The 26,713-nt window shown below is 35.2% G+C and overlaps 2 protein-coding genes across 7 annotated transcripts in view; both read left to right on the top strand.

The window, feature by feature from the left end:
* The window catches only part of LOC129004447 (uncharacterized protein K02A2.6-like), a 156,792-nt gene extending 133,121 nt beyond the window's left edge, over positions 1-23,671 (top strand). The window contains exons 1-3 of one of the 4 annotated variants that reach the window (XR_008491712.1): positions 19,024-19,057; positions 21,983-22,127; positions 23,525-23,671. The gene's annotated coding sequence lies outside the window, so the exon portion shown is untranslated. Of the gene's footprint in view, positions 1-19,023; positions 19,208-21,982; positions 22,128-23,524 lie in introns of those variants that run through there. The other 3 variants (XR_008491711.1, XR_008491710.1, XM_054433041.1) reach the window with 3 other exon arrangements.
* On the top strand, positions 6,497-17,089 carry LOC129004451 (probable cytochrome P450 6a13). 3 transcript variants are annotated; one of them, XM_054433045.1, is made up of 5 exons: positions 6,497-6,588; positions 10,603-11,520; positions 11,828-12,049; positions 13,539-13,790; positions 16,672-17,089. In XM_054433045.1, the coding sequence occupies exons 2-5, from the start codon at positions 10,608-10,610 to the stop codon at positions 16,836-16,838; spliced, it is 1,554 nt and encodes a 517-aa protein (XP_054289020.1). In that variant the 5' UTR covers positions 6,497-6,588; positions 10,603-10,607; the 3' UTR covers positions 16,839-17,089. The 3 variants fall into 3 exon arrangements, with proteins under 3 accessions (XP_054289020.1, XP_054289022.1, XP_054289019.1); XM_054433047.1 differs by lacking the exon at positions 6,497-6,588 and adding an exon at positions 6,626-6,741; XM_054433044.1 differs by lacking the exon at positions 6,497-6,588 and adding an exon at positions 6,764-6,980.
* Positions 23,672-26,713: the final 3,042 nt, after the last annotated feature.

Raw genomic sequence — 26,713 nt, forward strand, 5'->3', positions numbered from 1 at the left:
ATAGAAAGTTGGATGGCAACAAGTAGTGCATGAGTGAGATCAAAGAAGGGTGTAAAGTTATTTTACAATAAATATCAACATTGACAAAAATGCAGGAACAAACATAAATAATCAGTTTTACAAATTTTACATACATCAGAGACAAGATGAACAAATGCTGGTGAAAATCTGTGTCTGGAAGTAGGCCTAGTTTACGCTCATACATTTTTAAAGAGTGAAGATTTCCGTAGCACATCTTCTGGGCCCTGTTTCATAAAAATACTAGTCTAGTAATTACTAGTCTAGTAAATACTAGTCCCGTATTTACCTGTCCTACTAATTTGTGTTTCATAAACGTTTTTATACCGCTAGTAAATACTAGTGTATTTTACTAGTCACGTGACCAACTTTACAAGGTAAACTCTCAAAACAAATTTCTAACCTCAATCACGGGTTTTCAAACCATTCATAAAGGGATTTAATTTTGTTTTCATTTGATACAAAAAGTAAATAGTTGTAGAAACGCAGTGTTTTCTTTAAATTAATAACTGTATAGACACATAAGTAAAACAATCACATATTATTTATCAAAACGCTATTATTTATGTTCATCAGTGAGCCCGCCGACGGCGCGGCGCGGCGTCGCGTCGCTGCAATCAACACGGTGATTGTAGTAGCCGGTTGTAGGCCTAGTTGCGGCGCTCAACAGAGTTGGGTAAAAATGTTGATCTGTTGCTGCCGCATTCACACAATTTGTATGGTTTTTGTTTTATTCTGACATATAAAATTTAGCTTGCTATGATTAAAGAAAAGAAGGCTCAAATTTTGAATGTAATTAAATCGTCTAAGGACATTTTGTTTGGAACGTTTTCAAGTACCCTAACCTATGTTTTCAAATATTCGAATGCATAAGAATATTTGGGTTGAAAACCATTTGGTGATATTCTAATTTTGAGTCTACAAACCATGAATAATAAGCCTAAACGTTTATTGATGTAACAAATAATTGCAACAAGCAATAGAGAAGTAGGTTTTCAAGTAAAGTAAAACATGGCATAGGCGCTACGGCAGGGCTTAGCTCAGAGGCAGAGTTCTCGCTTGTCATGTGGTCGGTCCCTGGTCCAAATCTGCGCCACTCTACTTTTTATTGCATTAATTAAACTTTTACATGTTTTTACATTAAAATAACAGCTCTAATCAACATCTATTTTTTTTATTACTTTGAATAACAAATTCAGAATACAAAAATGGATTGAAAGTAATGTTTTTATGATAAGCAGTTAAGCTCAACGCCCAAAAATCAAATATAGGTCTACAAAATTGTTAGTATATCACAAGGTTTTAGCTATTTACGGAAGCAAATAATAAGCACCTCAAAAAATACAATGCAACTCCTTTTTAAAATTGCCTTACTATTATTTCCTATTAAAATGTCTTTAAATAAAACCGAGAGCCTTAATTGGGTGTAAAATAATCTGATTAATACATTTTTGTACATCTTTGTATTCAAAACGATATGCGGTTTTAATTTGGTTCCTATCAAAGCTTAAAAATTTTTTCTCTGTGATAGCTAAATAGTTGATATAACCATGAAATTTAACTCAAGTAAAATTAGACTAAAAATTCACAGAAATTGATAACTTAATCATAATTGTTCTAATAGGGCGATTGTACATACATTATAAAATTGAATTTCACTCATTTTGTACCACGCCACATTTATTGATTGTAATTTATATCTAATAATTGTCATTTTAGCACTCACAGATCTATTCGTGAGCCAATTCGCACTTGCAAAAAGAACTTAATAATTCATTTTTTTTAATGATGTGAGTAATGAAATAGCTCTGTTTCCAAAAATACTAGTCTACTTCAAATGATACGGGTGAAGAGAGGTTGGTAGAAAATAGCAAGTATTTACTAGTGTAATTTACAAGAGTAAAACTTTATGAAACACATTGCTGTCTACACTAGTAAAAACCACTAGTAATACTAGTCCCTACACTAGTAACTAGTATTTTACACTAGTAGGTTTTTGAAACGTAGACTTGTAAAATACACTAGTATTACTAGTCCATGGACTAGTAAATACTAGACTAGTATTTTTATGAAACAGGGCCCTGATATGAGAAATTGTGTCACAGAACAGGCCACAGTCCGGAGCAACACGGTTTCCAAGCCTGGCAAGACGAGCTAGTGGGCTGTGGAAGTCGAAAGACGTGTTGTAGTGTCTTCGAACGAAGAGTTCCCTAGTCCTAGTGCCAGACGGTATTTTGAAGTCAATTTTTGACAGGATGTCCGGACAAAATAGAAGACCTCTGATTATTTTCAGAAGGAGCATGAAGTCGGTCAAGTCTCGGCACACCGCAAGAGATACAAGCTGCAAATCAGAAGAGAGTTGCGGGGTATACAATGATTTTTTAGACCGCACTGCAGTACTGCAGACAAAGACGGGCTAGTGTTTTTTCTAGACTTTGCGGGGTGTGGACTTCAAGTTTCAACAACACGAACTCCTCGCAATCCCGTTTCGGACTGCGACGTAGACTCCTCTAGAATGAGTCAGCGCGGCCCGCAGTCTGAACCCCGCTGGCGTGGTGTGGCGTACGATTCCTAGGAAAACACTCTTAAGGTCGATTCACACACATCAGTTACGGCACGTCACAGTAAAGTCACTTCAGGCACGTCACAGTTAACAAAAATATTCTTTGATGGATTTTCTATTGCGCTATCTACACTCACCCGTTGCAGTCCCGTCAGTCACTCTGCTGGCATCCGTCAGTCAATTTCAGATTTCTTTCCAACGATACTTTTTGATTCTTCGGACGCCTGACGGAACTGTTTGAGGTTAGAAAATAGTGTTATTGTTGTTTAAATGGTTGCGTTTGTATTTTGAGTACTGTTTGTAACAATCAACAAGATGGACAATGATAATTTAATAGAATATAGGTTTAAAATTTAATTTTTTGACTGTAAATTACGGTAAATATTAGAGACGGAAGACTGACTGAAACCAACTGACGGACAATTGACTGAGAAATTGCGGTTGCAACTGTGACTGGACTGTAACTGGACTGCAACTGGACTGTAACGGAACTGTGACTGGACTGATGTGTGTGAATCGACCTTTATACGTATTACTGTGTATTGTGTGCTCAGCGGACTCCGCAGGTTCAACACTCGGTGTATACCCCGCAACACCGGAAAACATAGGACATAGGAAAACCCACCTTCAGTATCCTATCCTATAATACTAGCAAGTCAGTCTATATGTCTGTAGTATGTATATGACTAGCCCGTCTATAATATGTATATCTGAATACCCCCACCGCAGCAAACCTGCAGACTAAGCGAATTTCCATTTACTGTCTGGATTTGAGTTTTACCAAGTTTTATTGTAAGTTTTGTATTGTTTTTTTTTATAAATTTTTATTAATGGGAACTTCCGCCCTATTTCCTTGGTATCTACCTTCTCAAAGATTATTGAGAAAGTTATACTCACCCGAATCGAAGACCACCTAGCAAGGATGCATCGACCTAAAAAATCAACACGGCTTCCGAAAGAAGAAATCAACTTTGACGATTTCATAATAAAGTACAAACTAATATTATTAGTAAATCAGCTGATCGCCCAATGCAAATCTAATGGAAATTACAAGTTGTAACTTGTAGTTTATTATGAAATGGGCCCCAGATCGTCTTTGCTCCCTATCTGTAGAGGTGTGGGCACAGGGCTCAGTTTTGGGACCTGTCCTCTTCACACTATTCACGCTTGACCTTCCTGCACATACAGAGAGAACTTCGGAAGAGCAATGATGTATGCTGACGATACTGTTTTATTATCTTCCAGTCACAGTATAGAAGATCTTGAGGTATTTTTCGTTCATCTCCTTGGAACTAGCTATTGAATACTGCTCTGGAAATGATCTCGTATTCAACGAGACTAAAACTAGGCAGTTCAACATGGGAAAGGAAAAAGAAAAAATATCAGAACTTCCAAACATTTCATCTGTTGAATCCGTTAAACACCTTGGAATAATATTAGACTCCAGTCTCAGATGGGACGAGCACATCGACAGCCTCTGTCAGAAATTAAGCAGCAGTATACTCGTATATGCTTTAAGACACATTAAAGCCAATAGCACATATGATGCAGTAAAAACCGCCTATTTTGCTTTACTGGACAGCCACATTAAATATGGAATAGCTCTTTGGGGCGCCACTGCTGGGAAAAACCTGCAACGTGTGTTAGTTCTGCAGAAACAGAAAGAGGCTGTTCGTGTTATGGCGGACTTTTGTGGACCTGAAGATATTAACACTAATAAATACTTACATACTTGAAGTTGTCACCATAGCCTGCAAATCAATTAAGATTACCACGGAATGATAATGTTCACCAGCACTTTACCCGGCATGCCTGTAATTTTAATCTGCCTACACACCACAGTAAAAGATATGAGGGTACCGGTAAGCCTTCTTACATCGGAGCCAAATGTTTCAACCACCTGCCAGCTGAAATCAAGAGTTCTAGTCCTGAGAAGCTGAAGACAGTTACAGTAGGTACTCCGGGATTGGCTGCACCATCATCCTTTCTACGGCGTTGGAGAGTTCTTGGTCTGGCAAGCTCTGTAGATAAATTATTCTGAAAGACACTCTCGAAAGAAGTTTCTGTAATATAATTGACGCAATTTTCAATCTTAATGACTTAATGATTTGTAAATAAAGATCTCTCTCTCTCTCTCTCTCTTAATGTAAATATTACCAGTAATTGTCGACCTATTTTCACTTGGTTATGATTGATGTATTTTTTTCGGCCGCCATCTTGGATCCGCCATTTTGAAATGTGATAAATTATTTTAAATATGAAGGGGGTGTTGTGACCCATCATTTCGAACTACTTTTTTAAGCTGAACTTAATTCCATGATTCGTTTTTCATTTTCGTTTTTGATTTTGAAATATTGACATTTTTAACAAAAAAATTGCAATATTTCATAAATAAAACTTGATAACAAAAAATGAATTGCGGCATTGAGTTAAGCTTAAAAAAGTAGTTCAAAACGATGGGTCACAACACCCCCTTCATATTTAAAATAATTTATCACATTTCAAAATGGTGGATCCAAGATGGCGGCCGAAAAAATACATCAGTCATAACCAAGTGAAAATAGGTCGACAATTACTGGTAGTGTATACTTATCTTTATCTAGCACTATTTTGAGATTATGGTCTTAGTTTGTAAATGTACAATGTTAAAATGGGCTAAAAATAAAGTTTTTGAAATAATGGGTCACAACCCCACCTTTACATTTGAAAAAAAATTTTGCATCCAATATGGCGGACCCAAGATGGCGGCCGGAAATGACCACCTTGTCAAAATGAAGTACTTACTACCCAACAATGTTTGGAAGTGGTCTGGGATTGATATTTGAAAAAATGTAGAAAAAAGTTTTGGGAGGACAATTAAAACTCACCCTGTATGTGCGGTAGCTTGATAAGTTAACTTGAGCAAAATGATCTGATTTTGATGAAATTTGGTACAAACTTGTAAACCTACACTTATCCAAACCAGCATTATTAGACCATGGGAATAGGGTTTTATGGGGTAAAAATAGGGATTTCCAATTTTTTACCCTAAAAACATAAAATTTTCTATTTTCTTTGTAGAGCATTAAACAAATTATTTAGTAAATTGAAGCGTTGTTGTATGTCAGACGATTACGGAGAAAATTCAGAAAAAAAGTGTATATTAAAATTTCTATGTGTTATTCTTATGGAGAAAAAGAAAACTGATGTAGTTTGCTTGTTTATGGATATATATTAATTGAATTTGCCAAAGTTGTTTATTTTATACTAACCTTCAACATTTCAATAAAAAAATACACCTTTTTTACCTTACCTGTAACAGCAAACCTAAGTACGCCTAAAATTAATGTTATTTAAATATGAAGTAAATGTGACATTTTTTAGGGAATATTTTAGTGAAAATCTAGCCAGCTTTAAATGGGAATTTATTTAGTCTGCAGGTTTGGGCGGGTATCTATATATTAATTATGTAAGCCGATTCTTTGCGTCAAAATTGTGGGCGACTGGGAAGTCGTAGAACGACGGGAGAGGGCTCAAATTAAATGTCTTGATCCAGTGACGGCGGGAAAAATAATGAAATTTCCCAAATTTTAACACAAAATTAGATATAAGGTAAAATGTTCTCCATAAAAGTAGCATTAGAAGCCATTTACTGCTGATTTTTGTTTATTTCAATACAGCTGATCGTGATTTATCACTAAGCAAATAAGAAATATTACATTTGGATTACTCATAGAGGAGATAAATTCAAAAAGGGGGGCTTTGGTTTTTAAATTTAATTTAACTTTCATATAAACATGACAATCCCATTGGTACTGTTTACTAAACAATGGAGTGACTTAGAAATGACTCAGCAATTTCTGCAAGATAAGATCAGAATGAGTTGTAAAAAACTCTAGATAATATTATTTACTGTTTGTTGTTAAGGAGTTATCAGCCTTGGGTATTAAACGCAATCTAGTTCAAGTGCCTTAATTTAGAGTGGGCTCCATTGGAACTGAGCATCAGTGTTGGATGGATTCTAAATGGTTTGTAGCTCATAGATAAGTTTATTACTGTGTATGTTATGTTGATTTAACCATAAAAACTGGCATTAGTTTGACTTATAGAATCAAGTGAACACTTTTTTTTACAATTTTCTATCTTACAGTGAGTGTGTGTGTTAGTTGGTCTAAATGGAAGTAAGTTAGCTCTAGCATTCAGTCCTAGCTCCTAGGCACATTTTTGTTGTATTATATAAACACACTTCTATAAAAGGAAACATACATTAAAAGTAGCAAAAAAAAATCCATTATATTGCAATATCAGTTATTATGCACTACACCAATATTGTTATACACCAGTGTATGACAAATAAATTTTATGATACACCCGAAGATTTAGCAGTTGCCACAAAACATACTGTATTGCATCTTGAAAGGTAATGAATAGTAATACAGTCAAATTTTTGTAATCTTTAAGGCCTTTTACCAAATCAAAATATAGGCATAAGCTCTAGAGAACATACAAATTAAGCTTAAGAGTGTTTCGATTTGCCCTAAAAGGTAATTTGTTGAGCTCTGCCCCACAGGCTGATTTCCAAAAGGCTACTCCTTACATGATTCTTAAGTTTAAATGATGTAATTAAGTAAAATGGAACAGCTGGTCGATACAATCAACAGGTGTTTGTTTATTTAGTTGAAATTTTTTTTTTGTAGAAATTTGTGTGCTATTTAGTAAGAGGGTAAGGTCATAGATAAAACCATAGACAAAAAGAATTAAATATAGACCATCATCCGTGCTGCGATTAGCATAGGTTCTGACGCCCACCGCTAGGAGCGCCGTGTAGTTATGGCGTAACTACATGGCGCTCCCAGCAGATGCCAGAACCTGTGCTAATCGCAGCTTGGCTGACAGTCTATATTTAATTATTTTTGTCTATGATAAAACATACCCTACCCCTTAGTAGGTTTATCATCCTTAAAGATCAGCTGAAGACAATTTGTGTTAGTTCCATCAAGTGCAATATAGGGGTTGTGTTTTGCTTACAATTTGTTTCTTTTCTTATTTCAGTACCGTAATTTTAAACATTGTTTAATTGAAACCAAACGATCCAATCATAAGAAACTAGTGTGCATGTTGCTTGAATTCGAGCAATTGCAAAGTATTACAGGAGTTATTTCAAAACAAATAGGTAACAGTCATATATACAATGTGTTTAAAAGAATCAACTCAAAGATTACCGGTATGTAACTCAGACCATGTTTATCTTTGTTATTGATAAACCTAAAGCATTCCGGCCGGTTTTCTCCTTCTCAAAATGCCTCGCTGTACAGGCAACACAGGTCATTGATAGAGGGCCAATTGAGAATGAAAAGTCGTTTTGGGGTAGTGTTAGGGCGCATTTATAACCTAATAGTTGAGATTGTCCAGGATCAGGTGCTGACTGTGATGAGTTAAGCCTATTACGCGCCACTGTTCTGTAGCTGCGGTCATCACGATTACGCCTCCTGTCTATGTTTCGTTGTCGTCGCGTCGGAGGCATTTAAAAGAAAAAAACAGCAAATAAACAAATTATAGCTACACAAAACAACGATAAATGCACATTAAGTTACAATCATGCTAACACTATCCGTCATAGCAACACAAGGTGAGTGAGCGTAGCGAACGAACTTCAACCAGGACGTGATTGAGCCATGCGAACGAGCTCATCTTGAAAATTAAGAAGTTAAACGGGGCAAAGTCCGCGGGTACAGCTAGTAGTAAATAAATGTACTCAATGTGTTTCATTGAATTGAAAAATAAATAACAGCAATAAAATTATACAGCTGATCAAAATGTAAACAATTATGTTCTTCATAAGGATAACAAGTGAACTTTCAAAGCCACTGGGGCAGAGCTCTTTCCAATGAGACGTCAATGGATAAAATCGGTTAAGAAATGGCGGAGGAGTTCAACCGACAAAGTTTCATGTAGCCTATTAATTATATAGATAACTGATCGTTCCCCAGTTATATAACCTACTAGTGGCTTGTAGGGGCAATAGCCCCTATTATTCTAGTTAGTATTTTGTACAAATTATTAGTCTCATGGGTTATCCTCTACCTTGAATTATTGTTTAACATTTTTATTTGTTATAATATACGTATGATAGTTAGTCATTACATAGCTGCATAAAGCATTTTGATGTCTGCTCTGTTTAAAATAAAAATTCCAAAGGACTGTTCATGCAGTGTGTTTATAATATTTTTTTTTATTTATTTACTTTACAATCTGTTCTATTATATATTGAACAATAAGTAAATAATATGTAATACGAAAAATTGACTTTGGAACATTAAAAATAGCTGTTAAGCACTCTCAACAACAAATTTTTCAATAAAAACACTTTACAAAAATCTGTAGGGCAGGTCGAGAATTGATGGCCTCTTAAGTCTGTAAATTGTATCCATGTTGTTTAATAAGTTAAGAGCTAAATGATTTTCATGAGATTCCAATTTCGTAATATATCGTTCACTTATGGTCATGATTTTGTCCTTAACTGTAGGCATCTTAAGGTCTTGATGTAGTGTCCTATTGCTGACATACCATGGTGCATTTGTTATCTTCCTCAGCATTGTCGATTGGTATCTTTGGAGAATTTCTATAATAGAAGTACTCGCTGAGCCCCATAGTTGCACTCCATATGTCCAGATTGGTTTCAATATAGTTTTATATAGCAATAATTTATTTTCTAGACTAAGTTTTGATTTTCTTCCGATGAGCCAATTTAACTGATTCGATTTTAAATTTAGTTGTTGCCGTTTTCTCCAAATGTGTGTTTTCCAAGTTAACTTCCTATCTAAATGGATACCTAAGTATTTAACCTCAGTTACTTCGGGAAGTTGGGTGTTGTTTATTGTGACAGGAGGACAAGAATTTGTGTTTATAATATAAACTTTCTAATCATAATACAACTAAGGAACATGTTCAATAGTAATTTTCATGACTATTAATTAAATATATATAAATGTCTTTGAATATATACAAATTCACTTCGAAAAAACACATAGAGGTAATGTCATCCTCCAAATTGTAAAATGCAAAATCACCCGGCTAAAAGTAACATAAAGTTGACCACTGGGTAAACACTGTTTTTTTTTTTTTATAATTGCCAACTTTTGTGAAGGTTTGGCCTTGCGCTTTATTTATACAGTAGTAACAGCGATTTTTTAAGAGAAAATTTAAACTCAGATTGGTTGATATTAGTTTTATTTTTGGCATGAAAAATATGTTCCCTTTGCCTACTCCAGTAATTCCTTCTAACTTTACACTATTTTTGGACATGGCTAACACAACCAATCGTACTCCATTAACTAATTTAGACCCTTAAAATTGGGAAAAAAGTATATTTAAGCTTTATAATAGTATACACAGTAAAAAAACAATAACAATCAAATCAAAACAAATACATACGAATTTGACAGTAAGAATCAGGTGATCTTTTGTTTGCAATCCGAGTGACGTCAGAATATGACGGGAATAGCACACCTATGTTTTTTCCTTCCACCATGCACAGTACATATTACAAATTACCATATGCTGTAAATAAAGTTAAACCACATGTTTTAAAGTAAACAAAGCAGACATGACTTAGATTCCCGTGCTATTTAAATGTGAATTAATTTATTCCGTAATAACCTTTTCGTGCATAATTTAGAAAAATGAATAGTTTTCCCTCAAAATTCACGTCAAGACCTTTAAAATAAGACCCCTCCCATCCTTCTACGGCCATCCAGTCACTCACAATTTCTTTACAAAAATTTGACTTACGGAATTATATATATAGATATAAGTTATATTCTAGTTATATAGGTTGTACAATAGTACAAATCATAAAATTAACTCAAAAATAATAAAAACAATATTCTTTTGACACTAGCAATCAGTGTCACCAACATATGAACTGGTCTGTAATATTGTTCAAGCAAAGTTAAAAGAGTTTCTTTTTTAGTTAATTGTTTCTCTATTAATGCATAACCAATTGTAGTACCTAGTATTATTAATTTTTTCTTTACAAACAGGTAAAATGGGACTGATTTTGGAACATGCATCAACAGAAATACTATATATCTTTGCTCTGGCCGTTTTCTCAATTTATTGGTATCTAACAAAAAATTACAATTATTGGGAGAAGAGAAATGTGCCACATAAAAGAGCAGAGTTTCCTTTTGGATCGACAAAGGAAATTGCACTTGCAAAAACATTCACCGGAAAAGCTCATGACAACATATACAACGAGTTTCCAAACGAAAGATACTACGGTATAATAGAATTCAGGAAACCAGCATTGGTAATAAAGGATCCGGAGTTGATAAAAAAAATTATGGTAAAAGATTTCCAGCACTTTGTAGACAGACCGGTTTTAATGGGTAATCCTGATGAATACATACTAAAGCATCTACTTACTTTAAAAGGCCAAGAGTGGAAAGAGATGCGGTCAAAACTAACACCAACTTTTACCTCTGGAAAAATGAAACTTATGTTTCAGTTGATGGAGAAATGCAGCGAACAGTTAAAAGAACAAATTGAATCAGAAATAGAGAAAAATAGGACGATTGATGCAAAAAATCTGCTTGCAAGATTTACACTGGAGATAATAGCGTCTTGTGCTTTCGGGATAGAGACTAACGCCATAGCAGATCAAAATACTGAATTTTATCGTATATTCGGCAAAACCATGAAAACAAACATGCTTCGTTACATCAGGAGAATCTTTCTGGTGGTATTTCCTGGCCTCATTAGTTTACTCAGGATCAACCTGGTGAAGCCTGAAACTAGAGATTTTGTAACTAATCTTATCAAAGACACCATAGAATACCGTAAAAAAAACAACATAAAGAGAAATGACTTCTTAGACTTGCTTACCAATGTGAAACCCATAAAATCTTCAGAAGAAAATGGTCATGAAAATGGAGAGAGGCCCTGTGATAAGTCAGATGGTAAGTACAATTAAATTAACATTTGTAAAACCTTATTTTGGTTTTGGATTTAAATTATTCATAACTAATGTAAATAATGTAATTTGTAGGATATAATTTTGTTATTGTGCCTTGTGCTTACCTACTTATTATAAATTATTACTACCACTCAAATCGAATCCAATCTTTATTCAACACATAAAGACTTCCCCAACATGACGTCCCCAAAAAGTGGAATATCAAAGTTAATTTGACCAAAATGTCAACTGTGGGGATGTAATCCTTGATTATAGCTCACAACAAATTACTCAACAATCTCCTGTTGCAGGTCTCACGATAGAGCAAATGTCAGCCCAGACGTTTGTCTTCTTGATCGCAGGATTTGAAACTGCATCATCGCTAATGTCTTTTTGCCTTTACGAGCTGGCCAGACATCCTAAAATCCAGGAGAGACTTCACCGAGAAGTTAAAGACGCTGTGGAAAGGAATGGAGGGAAAATGTCTTACCAATTGCTACACGAAATGCCTTATCTAGATCAAGTTATCAATGGTATGTTTGATGTCTTCAGGTTGAATTATCTTATCTCACTTTGTTAGACTTACTACAGTGCAGAAAATATTTACCATATTAACTACCTGCATAATGAAAAGTAACTTAATATAGTTACTTTCAAACTTTTGAATAGAATACTGTAAATAATATATGAGGATTGTTATGGGGTTTAAAAACCCTTATAAGACATTTTTACAAAGTGGGTAACCTTTAAGGATATGATAGGGTCAGAGGGTTGTGTAAGGAAATAATAGTAATAAAGTAATGTGATATTAATTAAATATATGTTTAAGTACAGCAACCTTAAAGGGGCCTGTTTCATAATAAACTAAAAGTTAAAAGTTGTAACTTTTAATTTCCATTACATTTGCATTGGGTGATCAGCTGATTTACTAATAATATTAGTTTGTAATTTATTATGAAACAGGCCCATATGCAATATGTCACTATTTTGTTGTTTGAATATCCTAACTAAACAACATGTTTCACAGATGATTAGGATCTACAGGGCCTGTATCATAACTAAACTTCAAACTAATATTATTAGTAAATCAGCTGATCACCTAATTTAAATCTTATGGAAATTACAAGTTACAACTTGTAACTTTTAGTTAATCATAAAATCCAGGGTGTTTTTTTAGTGAATTTCCCTATAGGAAACTATAGACACTCCATAAAACCCCCCATAAACCCCCGTTCCCGTAATCCGATCATATGCTGGTTCGCAAACTCGTTAGAATAAATGTAAGTTTACACGTTTATACCAAATTTAATCAAAATCGGATCATTTTTGCTCGAGTTATCTTGCTAACGGACACATACCTAACTGTATATATATATGAATTTGAACGGATGGTGTTTTTGGCCTCTAGGGACGTCAAAACGAAAAAGTAAATCGGTCCCTGGTCCAGGTCTTACCATGAGTACTACAGCAATAGCTTAATATGGGAAATTCGCTAAAAAGAGATAAAGCTTAGTTTTGTAAATATTTTGTAAATTTATATCATTATTATAGATATATATTTTTTTTTAATATAAATACAATTTATGCTTAGAACATATTAAACTGTTTAATTATATGTAACCCTCATACATGAGTCTAAAACATTTAATTTAAGACATAAATAAGGCATTTCGGATAATTAATTCAAAAGGTACAGAAAAAGATTTAAATTTCCAAGATGGAGGCAGTTTTTTCAGAATGGCGGTCGTTCACTGAAAACAATACTTTCTCCATATATACTATGGTATAGGGGGGGGGGGAAGTAAAAATAGAGTTAAGCTAGCTTACCTGAGAAAGTTAGAGTCTAAAGGAGATAATGGATATACACAATTAAAGGTAAGAAAATAGAAAACTGATATTCTATCTTAATAAAAGACTTCTTCTGAGGGTAGGTTGAAATGAAATAGTTTCTCTTCAGAAAATGAGTTGTAGATGTCATGCAATATAGAGAAATATTTAAACCCACTTTTTGTTAAATTTCAGAAGCACTTCGTCTGTACGGGACAGGACAGGTTCTAACTAGAGTGTGTACACAACCGTACCAAGTGCCAGACTCAGACCTCCTTATAGAGATGGGCATGAAGATTATCATCCCTTTGTTCTCGCTGCACCACGATCCTCACTACTATTCCGATCCTTACACCTTCGACCCAGAGAGATTCAGTGACGATCAGGTCAAGAAACGACATCCTTACGTCTTCATGCCTTTTGGAGAAGGACCAAGAAACTGCATTGGTATGTTGCTTTTGTTATTTTTATCAAAGCAAGCGAGACATTCTTTACTTGGCAATGACAAAACTGATCTGCAACCATAATCCCAATTTGCTGAGAATCCTGCGATTCCTCTGTAACTTCTTTATCTTGCTCAGATAATTGCAATAATATTCATGATAAATATTTGTTTCCCCAGAGGCAAGAACTTAATAATAATTTTTTAGTAATCTGGTACCGTACTTTGTTTTTAGAAGCGTTCGTTAGGAGGTTTTTAGCGTTGATAGTTCTTGCAGAATATATGTTTATCTATTCTCCGATACATTGCTTCACGGAGTGTAGCATATTCTTCTTAATATTTAACAGTAGATCGAACTTGGTGCCACCGTAGTGGTTGAGTGCACTTCTAGGGTTTGTTTCATTCACATGTACTGTGGCTGCAGAGTGTAAATAAATATGTTTAAAGGCAGGTCTACACACAAGGATTACCGAACTTTTTACCTGCGCAAGTAAAATCGTTGCGTGTGTACCGCAAAACTGTGCATCTTTGAAAACTGCCCGGAGACGGAAGACGGAGCGATAAAACTATTGCGGAGAGCATAGTTTTGACAAAGTTTTCAAAAAAGTCGTTGCGTGTGTACACTGTCATCCGTTTTAACTCCGTCTTCACGCTCAAAACCCCAGTATGCAGTGTTGTCTTCACGTGCTCTGTCAGAGGTACAAGTGTGTTTTTTATTAGGATCGCAGATATTCGCCAATGTCCCCGTGATTTTATTGTTGAATTCATCGAACTGTGCAGAAGTTTTCCTTATTTATGGAGGGTCAAGAGTAAGGAACTTAGTGACTGTGATAAGAAAAAGACTTTAGAGACTTAAAAAAAATACAAAGCAGTAGATTCCAACGTGAACAGAGAAACTATTATGAAATTGGTTGTCTTTTTAGTAACCAACGTCTTGACTATAATGAGCGCCGTTGTCGCTCAGACTTATTTCTTTGTTTTCTTGTAACACTGGCTGCAGAAATCGACTACAGTAACACATCTTCCATAATATTACATGCACATACACTGAAAGTTATCACAAAACTACAGTATACTAAAAGATGGTGCTGAAACCTGTACCGTGTGGACACATTTCGTTGCAACGACTTGACTGCAACGTTTTACCTGCGCAGGTAAAACGTACCCGGAATCCTTGCGTGTAGACCCCCCTTAAGAGAGAACGAGCCACACTCTTAGCGAGATATATTAAAGACTATATCTTGAAGAACAAAGGCTTCTACAAAAACAATTAACAATTAATACACTGTACCATAGTTACTTATAGAAAAAGGAGGATAGCAGCTGGCTTACCTTGAAGAAGTGCAGGTAGGTCATAGAACACGTACAGAAGAGACACTGAACCAGATTATCCAAATTAAGAACTCAGGTCAATCTTTGACCATCAATAAACTTATTGGGGCTTTGCCCAAAGAAGAAGACGTCCCTGTCTTAAGGAGAGTGGCGGTGAAGAAGAAGGTAAAAGGTGAACACACATTGGCCCCCCGGGGAACTTTTTACATCGCCAGTTCCCCAGGACAAACTTAAATACCCCCGCCGCAGCAAACCTGCAGACTAAGCGAATTTCCTTTTGTCTGATTTGATTTACACTGAAATGTCTACTTAAAAATATAACATTTATTCCCGATTTAAATAGAATTAGTTTAACAAGTACTTAGGTTTGCTGCATCAGGGAGGTAAAACTGTTTTTTTATGTTAATAGTTAGTAAGAAATAGAAAAATTTTTCAAATTTGATCAAAATATGTTCATAAACAAGCAAACTACAACAGTTTACTTATTCTCCATAAGAATAACATGGGAATTTTAAATTTACAATTTTTTGGAATTTTCTCCGTAACCATTAGGCGCATAATAACGCTTCAATATACTAAATTATTTGTTTTTTTAAGCTCAACAAAATGGTTTGGAAAAAAATTGCTAAATTTTATGTTTTTTGGGTCAAAAATGCGAAATACCTATTTTTACCCCATAAAACCCCCCGTAAACCCCCGTTCCCATGGTCCGATCATGCTGGATCGCGAACTCGTTCGAATAAACGTAGGTTTACACGTTTGTACCGAATTTCATCAAAATCGGATCATTTTTGCTCAAGTTATCGTGCTAACGGACACATATATATATATATAAATATATAAATATATATATATATATGAATTTGAACGGATGGTGTTTTTGGCCTCTAGGGACCTCGAAACGAAAAAAAAAAATCGGTCCCGCGTCCAGGTCTTACCATGAGTACTACGGTAATAGCTTATTCCCTATATGGGAAATTCGCTAAAACCAGTAACTTAAGAATTGTCAATAATGTCCAATGAACCCTTTCACTTTATGTAAAAATCAAGAACAATATTTTCATTACAAATCCACCAGTTGTTTTTAATAAATTTATTAAATTATAGGTACCTACTTAATTTAAAGCTACATGGGGCTTAATCGTTTGAGCTCTAAAGCATAAAGAATGATATAACTGATATAACGGAAGCAATATTTCTATTTAATTGCAGTTTTTATGAACATAAAGAAGCAAGTTAAAAAAACAACAAACAAAAAATAGTGGACGGATTTGGTGTAAGTTGACAGGACGGGTGGATTCTTTAAGTAGGTAGCTTCTAGCTCAAATTGCAAATTTTAATACAATTCACTTATGCTTATGTTTTTTAAAAACATTGTTCAACAATTTTTTTTATTTATAAGTTGAGGTAAACGAGATATAAATAGATGTGACTTAAACAATAAATAATCCACCTCGAAGCATTGAAACAGAATTTAAATCTAAGGTTAATATTTTAGAGCTTTCTTAGTTACATTTTAACATTTATTTAAACTTACTACTTTTTACATTTCAGGTATGCGTTTTGGGCAAACTCAAGCAAAAGTAGGCTTAACGACTGTGGTGTTGAACTTCTTAGTAGATCTCTCACCCGAACAAGAGGTTCCAATTGCAATCGACAACAAAGCAATCGTAATGATGCCAGCCAAGCCTGTCCTTTTAATGTTTCAAAAGAGAACATGAAACTTGAGATAGTAAGATAATACAATGAGGATTCTGTATTCTTTATCAACACACAGTTGCTAGTTGATCTTAACAAGATCTTTACAGTGCCGTCATCTGACACGGAGTGTTAAATGGCTCCTTACAGGGCCGGCTCCATAGGGCAGGCCAGGTAGGCCTGGGCTTACCCAAAATTTTGGTAGATATTTCATAATTATAGATAAATAAAGACATTTAATTATATGTAAATAAAGGGAAAGCGTTAAAACTCATTATTTTGCATTTCAATTATAAAATTCCCCAATTTTGCAGGAAAGCCCCTAAATCCTCTTATACCCTGATCAGACTCCTTCTCAATCCTTGTCAGGGCTACCAACGAAATTTTTTCCAGAAGCCGCCCCTGACTCCTTAGATGCCCACCCACTATGTTTCCTTTTAAGCGAATTTCTTTATTGGGAAGTATTTAGCAAATTTCCTTATAGGGAAGTAAATAGCTATTACCATAGGTGGCATGGTAAGACCTAGGCTTCTAAAAAAAAGTCAAGATGGTGGCTGGAGAAGACGATGAGTTTTGTGGTACGTGTAATTTGGAGTTTAAATCTGAGGAAAAGTGCATCCAGTGTGAAGGATTTTGTGGTAAATGGAATCACATTAGTTGTGTTTCAATATCTGATGAACAATATGACATGATTACTAAATTAGATTCACATTCACATTGGTTTTGTGTTACGTGCCTAGAGGACTTGAAAGGGGAGGCCTTCTTTTAGGCAACCTTTCACCTAGGTACCATTTCACTTAAATCACATATCAAGTTGGTACCGACAACTCAAATCGGTCAGCTAGGTCCCGGCCCCTCCCTTCTGGGGGAAGGGCGTGGCTTCGCCGTGGTCACGTGTTTTGCGGTGCGGTCGCTTACCCTCTACACTTCTGAAAATTCCCTCGACTTCTTTGAATTACCTCTACTCCACCCAAATTTCAGCCTTCCTTCGTCTCGTTTCTTGTTCTGTTCTTAGTGAAAACTTACTATCGATAGTCACACTATCGATAGTTTTCGATAGTTTTTTAAAAACTATCGATACTATCGATAGTACTATCGATAGTCACTCAAATGGAATTTTAATGCATATAATCACGGCCCCCTTTAACTCCAGGCCGCGGCCTTCGAACTGGCAACGTCGCAAGTGGTGCTGTAACAGCTGTTTTGTTTGGAAGCAGCTAATGGTTTGTGTATTTACGAAAGATTGGTTACTGGACTATGACAATATTGACTCGGCTTAAAAATGTACAGATATAGATTTTAATTCATACTGTTTCGGTTTTCAATTCTGTATGTTTTATTTTCAATATATTAATAAATTTATGTTCATAAATTTAAATTTAAATCAATAAAGTGCGAATTAATGAGCTGATGTCACCTGTCTGCCATGTTATCTTATGGGACGTCTGTCACTGAACAACACCACTTGCGATGTTGCCAATTCTACCAGGCTGCGGCCTGTAGTTAAAGGCGGCCGTGATATAATATTGTATATATCCTGCCTGCATGAGTTTAAACAATAGTTTCTACCTAGTCGAAGATAAAGCTGTATCAGATTATTAATTTTAACAATTTATGAGTGACGCCCTCCTTTATGTTTTTTTTCCAAAATATTACAACATTTGTATAAAATAACAATAAGTTTTTTTAAGGGTTACAACAATAAAAAAAGAAAAATTCTCTTACTATTTTCTTTTTATTATTCACTACAAAAAATATGTTTTTACTCACATAGCATAAATAATATATATATATTTTTTTATGACAATCTAAAACCATAGATCAAAGGAAAATACCGTATACCGGTGTCTACTATGTATGCTAAAACCCACGAGGCAAATGTACCCAAGTCCGGTAGTAAATTAGCAAATGCCCCCGCTTTCAAATGTTTGAGAAGGTAGCCTACTTGTCTACCAAGCTTTTCTACAATGAATTAAAAAAAATAGTCTATAATATTAACTATAGGTATGCATTAACAGACAAACAATGAAATGTAAGAGTACCAGATAATGATTTCTTTACTTAATTTAACGTAAAAAAAACTATCGATAGTCTCATCGATAGTATAATACTATCGACCCACTATCGATATTTTCAAACTATCGATACTATCGATAGTAAGTTTTCACTATCTGTTCTGCGTTTCTTCTTCTTCTTCTCTTCTAGATCTGCTGCTGCTAGCTCTAGCTCTCTAGCTCTACTAGTAAGTTTGAGGTTAGATTTTGGAGAATTTATTGTTTGTCAATTTCAATTGTCATACAAATTTGTATTTTAGGTGTGTATTTTCAATTTAGGCCTCAAGTTACAACTACTACAGTTTAAAGAACCATTTTTGTCATCACAAAATTGAAAGGTGCAACTTATTGACATTTATTTATTATCAACGGTTCTACCATTTTTACAATGTTGATTAACAATAACAATTAAGACAGCTAGATTTCAAATGACTTAAATAATGGACATGGACATGGTCATTAGAATATTAACGTTTCAAGCAAATTCAAATTAGTTTCTGGTAGCCTATAAAATAAATTGGGGGTACAGTTTCCTGGGCTTCGCTAATATCGATTGAAACTATCAAATTAAAAATATTGATTAATAATCGATATTTAAAATATATCTATTTAAAAATTAAACTGCACTTTAGGCCTAACGTCCTACACTATAATTTGAATAAATATATCGATCGATAAATTGATTATTTCATTCAATATATCAAGTTTGGTTAGTAAAGTTAACCTAACCTAACCGAATGAATCGATACATCAAATAGGCCTAGTCTATCCATTAGTTGCATACTACGCTTTAAGTTGGATTTTTAAACTCATAGAAAATTATGACTATTAGTTTTAATATAACTTCCAGTACTAGACTATTGATCGATTTCGAGCAACAAGTGCACTAGTTTTTTTTATATTTTTATTTTTTATGAGATGCTGACAAAGTATAAAGTTTTTCGTATGACAGTTTTAGTTTACCATTTGAGTTTTTAGCATTTTATGACATAGGCTAGCCTACGTATTTTATACTCTCAGCAGCTGGAGTAGTGTGATTTTTTCTTTGATTATTGTGGCTTTACGTGACAGGTGGAGGTGGATGGCTATAACTTACAAGGTTACATGGTACACATTAAATTCATAATGATTTGCCTATTTTGGTAGACTGGCTTTTTCGTAGGCCTACGCTTCATTGCTCTTTACAATTTCAAGAGATCTATTGTTCAAGGCGTCAATGGGCAACTAACCTAAGTTTATCGCCATTCTACCGCATTATAACCCACCCTACAGGGCCCGGATTTTGTTGGTAGCAAATGCACAACTAACCTACCGCCAGGGCAACGGCCATCAAAACATTTTTATGTATGATAATAAACCTTGTAGGTTAGTCTAAACTTAGTTGATACTACTAACAAAATAACTTAGCCATCTTAAAGACATCAAGTAATTAAGTAGGCCCATTTTATTGGTCGTTGAATAATCACTAATTAACTTACTATAGACTTCGTCTGAGACACATTAACTCACGGTATATAGGCTACTTGATCAATAGCGATATAGGCCTATTATCACAGTCACATTTTTTATGCATAGCCTATCAAATATATAGGCTCTATCACATACGTTAAAATAAATAATAAGTATATTTGTTCAGTTAAATAGATCAGGGGTAATAGTACTTGTTGTAATATGTAGTTCTACTTCATCAAATCCATTTCAATGCATCAAGCAAAAGAGCTGTAACCCCATGATTAACTTAGCCTAGGCTAGTCTAATAATATTTTAAGACATTTTTATTTTATGATATTAAAAACATTAGGCTACACTAAGCTAATGAAATCTTCCCAAACTTAGCCTACTCGGCTTTTAATTTTTGCTTCGATTTTGACTGCCCTACCCATCAATGAGGTTAAGGGTATAAGTTAGGCCTTACCTATACAAAATCCTGCCTTAATCTGAATGGGAAAACATTATTATTTGCAGATGATACAACGATGCTGTCCAGAACCTTTAGGATTATTACAGTTGTTCGGCATTTGGATCATTGCCGGCCAATCTTAAAGGATCTTAAGCTACGTTTCCATTCCTGCAAATTTGTGCCGGCACAAATCTCCAAATTTGTAGGAATGGAAACATCCTGGCTCAAGTCGCGGCACAAATTTGTGCCCGCTGACTGCGCGACAAAACATGTGCCCGGGCCGCGGGCACATGTGCCTGCAACTCGTGCATGCAGCAGGTCCTCCAAACTACCGCATGCTCATAAATGACAGGTAATCATAACCTCAAATTTCGTTGAGTCCGTTGGAGGAAATTTTCGAAGCCACTTTGTATGCGCAAATCTCTCATCAATTGATTAAATGCACCTTCCAATGCTCTTTTAGCCAAAAAACTTCTTATCCACTATCTAGGTAGTTTTCTTCTAAGTTCATTGTATGCACCAGCCATAAATAAAAAAGCAGAGGCTGTTATGTCATCCATGGTGATTTGTAGAACACAATATAATCAAAATCAGCCACCGAACCTCACCACATCACAATAAAAGAGAACACTGCCTTGTCTGCCAGTTGTAGTGGCGGGACTTGTGCCTGGAATGGAAACGGCATGAAAAACTACGTGCGACATGTGCCTCGTCATGGTCACGACATGTGCCTCGACTTGTGCCTGCGACTTGTAGGAATGGAAATGTAGCTTAAGGGTACTCACGGCGTAGTGCTTGATATCCTGACCCTAGAAAAGATGACGTGCAGGCAGTGGTGGATTTAGAACAGTCACAAGGGGGGGGGACCAGGGTGTCTGAGAGGTTCGGGGGTACCCCCTCCCTCCCCAAAAATTTGTTTAAACTAAGTCTTCAAAAATGGCAGTTTTATACCATTTCTTTGTCCTAAGTTAGTGTGACAAATTATTTTACGCAATTTGTATGCACTACTGTATTAAATGCAGTCAAAAATATATGACATATATTTCCAAACTGCGACTGCCCCCCCCCCTCTGGATCCGCCACTGGGGTGCAGGAGTACTATACCAGAAGAGCACAAAATATAGACTTTTCCTGCTGTCGTCTCAAACATACCTAGAATAGCTATCCTCGTTCTACTATTAACTACAATTCATAACTGCCTACTCATTTGCAGGAGATGGATGCACCCTCCTTCAGAAGGCGCTGAAAGGAATACTAATTATAGGCCGCTGTACTCCGTAGAAGAACTTAAGGAAGAGCACCTAGTGAGATAAGTGAATGTCTGCCATATCATCCGTTAAACAGCCAGGTTTTTGAAGGTATAGTTTATTATAAATATTATATATAGAGTTATTTATTAAATCACTTAATAATTTACTAGCTTCTGTGCCCGTGCTTCGCAACGGGAAGATGAACTATACCGCCTAATCCAAACAGTTGTTAAGTAGTCCGAATTTATGAACAAAAGCCACCAAATGTTGGCCTACTGTATAAAAAAAATTATGACCAACATTGTAATTGCCCTACTGTTTACGTTAAAATATATCAAAAACATAATATTCATTTTCATATTTGAGTTGTTTTGTCTCAAGATCAATGAACCAACTATAAAAGGTATAAAATTACCTCAGTACTGCCAGATTGATCCTGTTTAGTCCTTATGGATTACGGGTTTTAAGGACTTAAGTCCTCATCATGAGATCTTGTACAAGAACATTTAACACTGTAACTTCAAAAGGGTCATCAAGAGTTTAAATGCGAAACACGGACATGTACTATTTACAGTCATAGACGTTTTATGAACAAAACGAGTAGGCTTACTGACAAAAACTTACAATGTCCAACCCCAACCTCGTGCGCACAGTTGCAGATGAGGGTCATGACTGCGATGCGGAAGATGGTTGGGCGGTGGACTTTGTACAGCTCGGCTCCTTGTTCATCAGCTGATCTTGTTTTTTTATTAGAGTATCATACAAAGTGTTAGACTGTTAACTGATTTTGTCGTTTAATAATGTGTTAGCTTGAATTTTGATTGTTTTTTAAATTTCAAATTCTTCTAAAGCATCCATTCCTGTATATTGCTTTTACAATCAAAATAAACTACGCCATGGCTCGGTCCCCAGGTACTTATTTCAATTCAGGAAATTAAAACCTTTACAACTATTATTCAACAAAAACTTCTTTGCACTAACTTGATCAGGGAAATATAGGCCTAGACAAAATATAAAAGGTTTAATTTACCTGTTGCTGATCCTGTTAAAACTGTTAACAAGGGCAGGCCAAGACCATAAAGCACTTCATCCAAAAATAAAATTATTGCGCACCCCATACAGTTGATTTCTTGAAGTTACAAGTTCAGGCGTCCGATAAAAGCATGTAGCTTCCCAATAAGATCCTCCTCAGGAAGATATCTACCTCTTGCCACATTAACAAGAGTTATTCTTCTAGCAAGAAGAATAACTCTTGGTAATGTGGCAAGAGGTTAACATGTGTCTTTAACAAGCAATGAAAGCCCCTTAAAGCTTGAGTTTGTGTCGCACGTTTGTAGGCGGAATAAACCAGTTAAAAACTTTTAGTTAAGGGTACCTATGGTAATTTATTGTAAAATAAGACCTTTTTATTTGAAACTACCAACTACATCAACCCGCATAATTTGGTACCCCCGAGTATTTTAAAATTGTGACTTTCTTTACCAAGATTAAAATGTTTGTTTCAGGAAGAAAGATGTAGCCCCAGCTCTGGACAAAAATATTATGGAGAAGGTTGGCCGCTGTACAGGGCAGCTATAGTTATTATTATATGTTGCCTTTTATTGTTATGTACTGTTTTTATACTTTACCAATAAACCTTATATTTATCTAGAGCAGTTAATTTTGTTAAAATTCTTACCAGTAAACTTCTCTGTAATTTGTAAAGAAAACATGTAAAAATGATTATATATTTTATTTTGATCTTCTAACTATTTTGACAGTTTTATAGATAAAATATTCTTTTTTTAGATAAATTTTTTTATTGTTCTTGTTCGTACATGTCTCAGATAACTATACATAAAGATAAAATGATATTTATATTTGTATCATATATGCGATACATATCATACTGCATATCATGCATATCATACTGTGCCAATCTTAAGAAGCAAAGTTAATATATAGCTAGTAAAATAAAATAATGTTGGTGTTTAATGACTAATGAGTGTACTGTAAAATTGAAATAAGTAATTCAAAAGTTGAAACAAAAACTCTATTTAGCCAACCCAATAAAATCACTCAAGAATTTTCCTCTGAATAAATGTTTGAACTTCATAGTCTAGAGGTGTTAGAGTTAGGTTAATGAGATATAAGACTGCTTAAGGGTGTTGCTCAACATGTAATGAACAAAATTAAATTAAGAAAAACAACAAAAGTAAAGCAAAAGAAAACTTTGAAAAGGCAAAGATCAACAATAATAAGATAAATAAATGTACAACGTTATAATTTACAAGAAAAGAAAATCAATTAAAAAGTTAAAAGAATGAGTTACTGACAAACTATATGACTTGTTTGTTTTACAAAACTTTAGTTATATATTTTATTCTTTTTACATACTGTTTATTGTCCCAGAAGCACATGCACCGATACACACACTCCGAAACTCTCGATCTTCTTGGTCCAGTGGCCCGTGGTGAACTCCTCGATTTGTTTCTTCAGCTCCGAGACTCCTCACCCCTCCATTTCCTTCATTAGCCCTTCTCATTGGCTGATTGGGTGTTTGACTTATAGGTTAACGATGTTTCTTGGAAGTCAGCCCTACCGGTCATCGCCTAGCTCACGTCAGCTGTGAAAGGAATTTGTAAATCGATACTCATGCTACTGTTCAACTCTCTTCACACCATCTGGTCGACTATAGTCCTCGCCACCCTAAGTTGAGGCAGCCAAAGGCCGCACTAGATATACGCCGTGCGGCCTTGGGCTGCCTCAACTTAGGGTGGCGAGGACTATAAGTGTAATGTAAACAGAGTATCTGCTTAGATGAGCACCGTGGTTACGGGGTTAATCCCCTTTCTTACAATGTAAATCTATGTTGTAAACTTCTTGACATACGAGAACTACTTTAAGGACAATTTATACTACGCGTACGCTCATTCTTCCCGTATTGGGGGCCTAAGACATTGAAAAAGGCTGTGCTGGTAAAAGCGACCAGAATACACAGTAAGACCGAAGACCCTAGTTGTTGCCGCACATAAAAATTATACTGGATATATAGCAGGTATGGATACAAAAATCATGGATGCTCAAACAGTGTCTTGCACAGCAGATCATTTTGAGAATGCCAGAGGTCTTGGCACAGATGTGCTGAATGTCTGGCCCAAAGCCCAAACGCATATGGCGAGTCAATAAGAATCTGGGAAATAGTCAATATCCAGAGAATTTTGTTAATGCCAACAATTTTTAACTTATTCTTGGTGGAATCAACCATTATCTTTGGTCAAGTCTTAGCTAAGACATCATTAAGAGACTGAGACGGTGGTGTCATCCTGTAATTCAGCTACTAAGGAGGTCACGAAATGTGGATATTTATAGGCATGTACTGTGGATGTGATACTTCCTGGTTTGAATTAACGCCCTTACTAGTGAGTACTACGACTATCCGCAGTACTATCCTGATAATTAGACCAATTTTTTTATACCTACCAAGGAAAAATGTGGTTCGGATTCTACTATAAACTGTAGGTCCCAATAGTTTCCATTAGCCCAAAGTATGGGCTATTAATTGACAGCTGTGTCTAAGGAATATGTCAGCCTTAGTCACTAACAAGGATACAAAATCGTGCCACTCATCTCCATGCATACTGGTACTTGGCTTAAAATACCTACTTTGTATGGTTGCCATTTCAAATTAAAGTATTAAGCCTAAGGCAAAATGACTCATAATCATAGAGGGAAGCAACTTTCCACAAACAGATTTATATCGTCAGCGAACTAAGCAGGGATCTTGATAACTCTCTTGATGTCAATATATACAACTAAAAATATCTGTAAATTTCTTTTGATGTTTTCATGATATATATGCAATGCAATAACTTTTGAGTAACTTTAAGTAGTTTTTAAGTAACTTTTGAACATTAAAAATAGATGTTAACAACAAATTTTTCGATAAAACTCTTTACAAAAATCTGAAGGGCAGGTCCAGAATTAATGGCCTCTCAAGTCCGTAAATTGCATCTGTGATGTTTTTTAGTAAGTTCAACGCTAAATGATTATCAGTTAACTTAACTTATCCAATCAATAGTCTTAATTAATACTTATGAAGTCAAACGGAACGGGGTGAAGCCCGTGGGTAACTGCTAGCAGTCTAGTTGATATAAAACACGTTTTTAAAAATAATTCGTTTGATGCTTTAAATGCAAATGTTAGGCATTTATTTTATGAGTTATTTAACTTTTCATACAACAGATCTATGGGACATAACAATAAATTATTCTATTTAGCGTTCCTTTAGCGAAGCACGGGTATGGCGGCTAGCTATAGTACGCTCTATTTCGCAACGGGTACACAAGTTCAGAATACATTTAATTGGTTGATGTAATAATTAAGTCAATAGCCCAAAAGTAAACTCATCCGATTTATTGTGCATCCTATGTTCAATTGTGTTTTGGATTTTGTCACATAACCTGAAAACCAGTCAAACGGTTACATGGAAATTGTGGGAAATTTCGCTCTACAAGTGCCTGCTGCATCCCTGCATTTATCCCACTGAGCTAGATTTATCCAACAGTGTTGTCATATTGAGGGAGTAACACTAAATTCAGGGGCGTAATCTCGCTGAATAAAATTAAAAGTCTGCAGCAACACCTATTTCAAATTTTAAAGACAGCTTTGTCTGGAGCTCCGTTTTTATATATTCTACTACTTTATTTAACTTA

This window comes from Macrosteles quadrilineatus, unplaced genomic scaffold, assembly GCF_028750875.1.
Source record: "Macrosteles quadrilineatus isolate MER2022 unplaced genomic scaffold, UCM_ALF_1.0 Scaffold_9__3_contigs__length_116548681, whole genome shotgun sequence".
NCBI classification, from domain to species: domain Eukaryota; kingdom Metazoa; phylum Arthropoda; class Insecta; order Hemiptera; family Cicadellidae; genus Macrosteles; species Macrosteles quadrilineatus.